At 36.9% G+C, this 8,416-nt stretch overlaps 1 protein-coding gene across 1 annotated transcript in view; it reads right to left on the reverse strand.

Annotated features, from left to right (window-relative positions):
* Positions 1-8,416, reverse strand: part of ZGRF1 (zinc finger GRF-type containing 1) — a 101,915-nt gene that overhangs the window by 34,961 nt on the left and 58,538 nt on the right. Inside the window, exons 17-18 of the mRNA XM_021714271.1 lie at positions 1,833-1,976; positions 1,043-1,157 (exon numbers count right to left, since the gene is read on the reverse strand). Of these exons, the coding sequence (XP_021569946.1) occupies positions 1,043-1,157; positions 1,833-1,976 (259 nt within the window). The remainder of the gene's footprint in view (positions 1-1,042; positions 1,158-1,832; positions 1,977-8,416) is intronic.

Genomic DNA, 8,416 nt, shown 5'->3' on the forward strand with positions numbered 1-8,416 from the left:
TTTTGAGTTGGAGTCTCACTCTGTCGCCCAGACTGGAGTGCAGTGGCCATTCCCGGCCACCGCAGCCTCAACCTGCTGGGCTCCGGCAATCCTTCCACCTCATCCTTCCAAGTAGCCGAAACTACAAGCGCGCGCTACCACACCCAGCTAATTTTTGATGTATTGTAGAGATGAGGTCTCGCCAAGTTGCCCGGGCAAGTCTCAAACCCATGGGCTCTGGCAATCCACTCACCTCAGCCTCCCAAAGTGCAGGATTACAGGCTGAGCCACCGATCCCGGCACATTTTTTCTATCATTTTAATGCATTTAATATAATATTACTTCTAATTTTTTAAAAAGAGACTTGGTGCTGCAGAAATTGAAAATGAGATATGAGCAATAAGAATAAAATCAGTATCAATATACACATTGGATTCAAGCTATAAAATGATTCTTTTAAATATTAAGTAATTGTGATATAAAAATACAGATGAATAAAAAAATAAAACCAACACTTAAATGACCCTTAAGAAATTATCCCAGGGCTGGGTGGGGTGGCTCAAGCCTGTAATCCCAGCACTTTGGGAGGCCGAGGCAAGAGGATTGCCTGAGACCAGGGGTTCAAGATCATTCTGGGCAACTTGGTGAGACCTCGTCTCTACAATAAATTTTTTTTTAAAATTAGCTGGGTGTGGTGGTGCACATCTGTAGTTCCAGCTACTTAGAAGGTTGAGGCGGAAGGATCGCTTGAGTCCAGCAGTTCAAGGCCTGGGCAACAGAGTGAGACTCCAACTCAAAAGAGAAAAAAAGAAATTATCCCTTGAAAAAGGAGAAAAAATGACAGTAACAGTTATTAGCTCAAACTACAATAAATAGGTGGAAAGACAGGAAATGATGCACATTTTCCTTTCTATTTTTAACTGAGAGTCAGTAATTTCATAGTCTGAAAGATAATTAAAATTTTATTGGCAACATTTATGTATTATTTTCATGACATTCTCATATTCAGTTTTAGTTACCACTTTTTAAAATACCAATGACTCACAGGTAAATAATGACTTACATTGTTAACAGGTACTGTGTTAGAGGTAGAGTAGCTGGATTAAAGTAGTCCTGAATGTTTTTCAAAGTAGTCAGCTCTGAGCTAGCATTACAAACCAATAATGCATGGACAATAGCTGTAAAGATGCAGAAAATAAACATTTGATGCAAATGAAAGGAACCATGAAATAACTCTGTACTAAATGTCCACATAATTCAGAGTTCAGCTACTGAATTAATGACATGACATAAAATAAACCCTTAAGTGCACACAGAGGTCCAAAATTTCATTATATTGCTAGTCCTGTGGAATTTGAACTACAGAAATATTTTGTATTCAACTTTCATACACATTTTCAGAAACACGTTGTGCACAATAGTAGAAACTAGAGGTGGGTGCTTTTTGTTGGCTTTCATCAAACAACTCCACACACGGCTAGCATTTTGTTCACAGTGCATCCTGTGTCTATCTTTCTTTTTAAATATAAATCAAGGCTGAGTGCGGTGGCTCACCCTGTAATCCTAGCACTTTGGGAGGCCAAGGCAAGAGGATTGCCTGAGCCCGGGTGTTCGAGACTAGCCTGGGCAACTTGGTGAGACCTCATCTCTACAACAAATCAAAAAATAAGCCGGGCAGGGTAACGCACACCTGCAGTTCCACTACTTGGAAGGAAGAGGTGGATGGATCACCTAAGTCCAGTAGGTTGAGGATGCGGTGGCCATGTGCAAGCCACTGCACTCCAGCATGGGCGACAGAGTGAGATTCCAACTAAAAAATAAATATAAATCAAGATGAACATGGTAATACTTACTGCTAGTGTACCACCTGGAAGGGAAGTAGCCTTTCAAAGGCAGTAGTTCCACCTCATTGACAGACGATGGTCCAAAGAAAGCACTACATGCAATAAAAGTATCCAGTTCAAAGTCTAGGGTCTTTGAAACCACCCAAAGATCATCTGAAAAGACAAACATTTTTTATACATACAAACATACAGAATGGTCCTATTTTTTAAATTACATATATCTGCATGCATGTATATATACATCTATATGTATACACATACCTTGACATGATTAGAAATAAAGTTCTGGAAAGACTCAGCAAACTATTAACCTGAAGTTTGGAGCACTCCTGAATAAAAAGAAGCAGTAATAGATTCTGCACAGCTAGCCCAGTGCCCCTTGAATAACAAAGACTGTAAAGAAATGGCAGAATCACATGGTGAGCTAGAATGAGGGCAGTGACATCACACAGGAAGCTGAGATGGGAATTCCTAGGTTTTGCATGAACCTACAGATGGCATAAGGCAGCAAGACATGGGTCAACCAAAAGACTACTGTCTTGATCTGTTCAGGCTGCTACAGCAAATACCTTAAATAGGCAATTTACAAATAATAGAAATGTATTTCGCACAGCAGTTCTGGAAGCTAGGAAGTCCAGGTTCAGGGAACCAACAGATTCAATGTCCAGTGAAGCCTTGCTCTCTGCTTTGTAGATGGTACAAAGGAGCTATGGCACTCCCTTCAATTTCCTTTAGAAGGTCACTAAAGCCATTAGTGAGGGCAGAGTCTTCATGACTTAATCACCTCCTAAAGTGCCTTCCTCTTTAATACCATCACATTAGCAATTAAGTTTCAACATTAGCAATTATGTATTTTTGGGGGACACATTCAGACTATAGCAACCACTAAACATGCTTCAAAAAAAAAAGTAGCATTGGACATAGTTCAGGCTGACAAATCCTACTGCCAGGGCATCAGCAATTAGAACAGTGCCAAAGATCAGACAATAAGGATATTAGCAGTTCCAGCAAGCTGAGAAATAACCACAAAATAACAATGAGCCATCCCATTTCCACTGACATGCCCTCTTTCAGGAAAGCTGACCTTTCTCCCCTCTTTCAACTGTCTAGCAATTAGCAGGTGAATCCTGTGATATTAGAAGCAGGGCCAGGGAGGAATAGAGGTTTAAAAAATGAGAACGGTATGGAAGCCCTGAAAGAAAGACTGTAAACTGGGCAGTGACTATGATTTCAATATCTAAATTAGTCTGAAAATTACTGGGCAAAATCTACCAGAATGGTAGATTTATTTTGCATTTTCTTATTTTTAAATTTATCGTAAATTTTCCCTGCCTCAAATAGGAATGAGGGATTACAGTAAAGAATAGTATAAATAGTTATAAAGATTACAGAAAACTGAAATTGCACACATCTAGCAGCAATTATTTAATCCTACGCATTTCACAATGATAACCTATAGGGAAGTGAAAATGAAAGGTTTTAAAGAAAGATTTTCACTTTTAACTGTGTTTCTTTACACCTTGATTTTTCATTGTATATATTTATGTATTACTTGTTTAATTTTTTTCTTTTTTTCCCCCCCAAATACTGGCTTGGAAATGCGGTACATATACACAACAGAGTACTACGCAGCCATAAAGAAGAACAAACATATGGACTTTGCAGCAACTTGGATGGATTTAGCGTCTACCACACTCAGTGATCTATCACAGAAACAAAGAACAGAGTACCATATGTTCTCACTCATAAGCAGACTTTGAACAATTATCATAATACTATAAGAAAGGGACTGGTAGTAGTGGGAAACTGCCAGGGGAGGGCGAGTGGGATTGGCAGTTGAGGGAAACTGCCAGGGGAGGGGGGACACACCTCATCAACAAGGGTACCTACATAATGAATACTTGTATACCTAACCCTGAATTGTATCCCACATATTTAAAATAAAAAATTTAAGGCCGGGCTCGGTGGCTCAGCCTGTAATCCTGCGCTTTGGGAGGCTGAGGTGAGTGAATTGTCTGAGCCACCGGATTCAAGACCCGCCTGGGCATTATTGGTGAGACTTCATCTCTACAATAAATCAAAAAAATTAGCCGGGCGTGGTAGCGCGTGCCTGTAGTCCCAGCTACTTGGAAGGCTGAGGCGGAAGGATCGTCGGAGCCCAGCAGGTCGAGGCTGTGGTGGCTGGGAGCATGCCACTGCACTCCAGTCTGGGCGACTGAGAGAGACTCCAACTCAAAAAAAAAAATTAAAAGTTTTTTTAAATAATTAATTAAAATAGTAATAAAAAAATAAAACGTCAAAAAATTCAAATATTCAATCTATAAACACTTATCATTTTGTGACTATCTTATACGTGAAATATATATTTCAAAACTAAAACTTAATGTTCCCGCACAAGTTTCCTAAAAAGGCCACATCATTATTTTTGCTTACTGAATTAATAATACAACTCAAAACAAGCAGGAAAAAAAATTGCTAAAAAATTTTTTCAACATAAAACCAATTGTAACAATTTAGGAACTTCCTAATTCTGGGTCCAATCAAGATACTAAACTAGTAAAGTAGGGAACAGAGAGAGAAGTGGAGAACACTACGGAAAACCACCACTTTGAACTGGGGTGTATGTCCTTGCAGTGATTCTGGCTGAGGGCAGAGGGTATCCCAGCAGGGGTGTGGAGGAGGAGGTGATCACAGCAGGTAGGGAGGCTCATAGAGTTCTGTTCTTGCTCCTCATCCAGTCTCTCCCTTATCCCATATTGTATCGTAACAAATAGGGCCTACCCATCCATAAGCAATTCACACTTCTGGTCTAGAAATCTTCTGGGGGGAAAAATATCAGGGCAGCAATGTAAATTCCTGTGATATAATGACAGTGTAGAAAAAAAGGTGGTAACTAACTAATTACAGTCTCTACCCTGCCTCAATCTCTCCAAACTCCCAGGGCTAAAGAATTTTATAATCTAAGAAATGATATCTATGTTGCTTCTTCCGTTGAACCAATGGGTTCAGACCTGAGTTTAAGGGTTATTTTCTGGTTATTTTCTGGGGCTCTCTACCCTATAGCTCAGTTATTCCCTCACCAGAGCTGACCAGACTAGGGTGGACCCTCTCCTTTATATACTGTCAGAAAGAAAAGCTGATACCATCAGGGGAAAATGAGTTCACTGGCCAAAATACTGAGTCATTCAAGTAACACAAAGACTTAAAAAAAGATACTTGATTATAGATTCCCACAGAGAAGAAAACACCAGAATAGATGACAAAGAATTGAAAATAAGACTGGTAAAGAGACAAAAACAGGTAAGGGAGTTAGTAGCAATGTAAAATAATAACAGCCGGTTGCAGAAGATCACACCTGTAATTTCAACTACTCAGGAGGTAGAAGCGAGAGGATTGCTTGAGCCCAGAAGTTTGAGACCAGCATGGTCAAAACAGTGAGACTTTATCTCAAAATAAATAAATAATAACAAGAAAATATGACAAATAAATGAATAAAAGTATTAGGCTGGAAAAATACAGTCGTTGGAATAAAGTTATAATTGATAAGTAACAGAATAGCACAATTCAGACAATGATATTGAGGATATTTCCCAGAAGAAAGAAATGACCCAGAAATATAAAAGAAATGTTAATAGATTTGGAAGACATATTCAGAAGTGTTATCTGAGTAACAAAAGACTTAGAATGAAGAGGAAGAGAAAATAAATAAAGAGGAATATTGTTTGAAGAAATAATGAGATCAATTTCCCAGAATTAAAAACAGATATAGGACTTTAGATTTGAAAGGCCCATGATGCGCCCAAGAGGAGAAAAAAGGAAAAACCCATAGTTAGACACAGTATAGAGAAATATAAGACAATCAAAGTCATAGAGAAAATCCTAAAACTTCCAGCAAGAAAGAGCAAATAACATACAAAGGAGTAAGAATTAGAGTACATCAGATTTTTCAACAGCAACAATAAAGGCAAGAGCAAATATATCAAATATTAGGTTAAAATATATAAAATTGCTGTTTTATAGGTCAAAACTATTAAAGGACAAGAACTTAGAGCACAGAATGTTATATGTAGCCAAACTATCATCCAAAGAAAAATAGAAAATGTTTAAATTAGAACTATTCAAAGTAGCCTGTCTTGAACAGTTTGTTACTAGTCTGCAACAAAAAGTTTTTGCTAGCATGTGATTTAACAAATCAATATAATGCTTCCTTCATTCAAAAAAGTTTACTACAAGCAAAACAAAATACAGTTGGACTAAACAGGCTGCTTAATGACATAGGTGATTTACGTTCTGAAGCAGCTCCTCACATTTCTTTAGGAACCAGTGAGTTTGTGGACCAGAACCAGCATGTACACCATACTTGCACCGTCTAGATAACTCAACAGGAGGAAGGACAGTAAGAGAAGGGATGGAGGAAGAACCAAGGAATATGAGTGCTTTCTAAGTACTGCATTTGTTTTATTAGGGGTAGGTAGGGTAAAGTTTGATTATCAATTTATTTTTTAAAGTCAAGAAAGGATTCAAAAGAGCATAATAAAAGTGGAATAAACAAATAATTTAAGACTGTAGAAACATACCCAAGTATATCAATTATTATCATAAATTCAACTACTGGGCTTATTCTGCTTACAAGTCAATTTTTAAAAATTGAGACGTAAGCTGTTCCACTTATATTAAAGTGGAACACACTTTAATATAAGACAAAACAAAGGTGAAAAAAGATTGAAAAAAGACTTATGAAGCTAATACTAAGAAACTAATACGAATAAACCTGGTATATCTATAGTAACAGATTTTAAGAAAAAATATTAGAAATGCAGAGGATCATCTCTACATAAAGATAAATGTTTCAATTTACCAAGAGGTTAATATATGCACCTAATTAAATAGCCTTCATATATAAGATGCAAAAATTAATAAAATAGTAGGGAGAACATACACCACAGAGGAAGATTTCAACTCATTTCCCTTAATTACTAATAGATAACTACCACAAAGATCTGGACAGCACAATTAATAAGTTTTACCTGGTGGTTAAAGAATTCTATAGCCAATAATTTTTTTTTTTTTTTTTTGAGTTGGAATCTCACTCCGTCGCCCAGACTGGAGTGCAGTGGCCGCTCCTGGCCACCGCAGCCTCGACCTGCTAGGATCCTTCTGCCTCAGCCTTCCAAGTAGCTGGAACTACAGGCGCGGCTACCAAGCCTGGCCAATTTTTTTTTAATTTATTCTAGAGACGAGGTCTCACCAAGTGCCCAGGTGGGTTTCAAACCCAAGGGTTCAGGCAATCCACTCACCTCAGCCTCCCAAAGTGCGGGATTACAGGCTGAGCCATCAAGCCCGGCCTCTATATCCAATAATTAAAGAAAACATATATTTCTCATGTACTTTGCCATTGGAAAAAACGTAATAAACTTTAAAAAATAATACTATAAAAGCCATAATGTCTGTCTATAACACATTTAAGTAAGAAGTTACTAACAAAAAGGTAAACTAGAAATTTCCAGCATATTTGAATAGTAAAACACATGCTAAGCAACTCATAGGTTAAAGAAGAAATCACAATGGAAAATTTAAAACAACCTGAATTATAATGAAAAAGTACTTCAGCAAAAATAGAATGGTACTTTGAGAGAAATTTATAGGATTAATAATTATATTAGAAAAGAGTCAAATTAACAATCTCTTATAAGATGTGTGTAAAAGAAGATCACACTATATCCAAATAAAATAAGAGATCATAAAGATAAGAGTAGAAGCTAACAACAACAATAAAAACAAAATGAAAATACATTGCTAATCTTCTGATCCAAAAAACCAAAAGTTCGTTATTTGAAAAAAAACTAGCAAAACAGACAAAACTAAGGCAAGACTGGCCAAAAGATCAAAACTATAAATAATATAATAGTACCAGAGAATGTAAACTACCTAAAAATAAACTTTAAAAAAGAAGTCCAAAAACTCTACAGAGTAATTTGTGAAACTATTATTATAAGATGTTATGAAAAAGATTTAAATAAACAGATTTATAGCAAGTACATGGATAATAAAGCTTAATATTTTATTTTATTTCTTAACTTTATTTACAGATACAATTCCAATCAAGATTACAACAGGTTTTTCCATGAAATGTGATCAGATGATTTTAAAATACATATGGAAGAGTGAAGGACCAAGAATAGCCAGGTCATGTCCAAGAAGAACAGGGAGGGGAACTTGCATTATCTAATACTAGGACTTATGAAGCTACATAATTAAGATAGTGTGGAATCAGCACAATGATATACAAATTGACCAACAGCATAAAATAGGGAGTCCAGAAACAGACCCACACTTTAAAACTTGATTATACGTCAGAAGTAGCATTTCAGAACAGGGGGAAGACTGAGACTAATCAATAAAAAATTGTTACTATTCTAACAAAGCTAGTAATTAAGAAGAAAAAGATGAAATTGGATTCCTATCTCACACCATTTAAAAAAAAACTCCAAATGGATTAAAGATTTAAATGTCACAAAACAAATTTTAAGCGAGGCTCGGTGGCTCAGCCAGTAATCCCGCGCCTTGGGAGGCTGAGGTGAGTGGATTGCCTG

This window comes from Carlito syrichta, unplaced genomic scaffold (genome assembly GCF_000164805.1).
Source record: "Carlito syrichta isolate Samal-C Ts95f unplaced genomic scaffold, Tarsius_syrichta-2.0.1 Scaffold305556, whole genome shotgun sequence".
Classification (NCBI taxonomy): domain Eukaryota; kingdom Metazoa; phylum Chordata; class Mammalia; order Primates; family Tarsiidae; genus Carlito; species Carlito syrichta.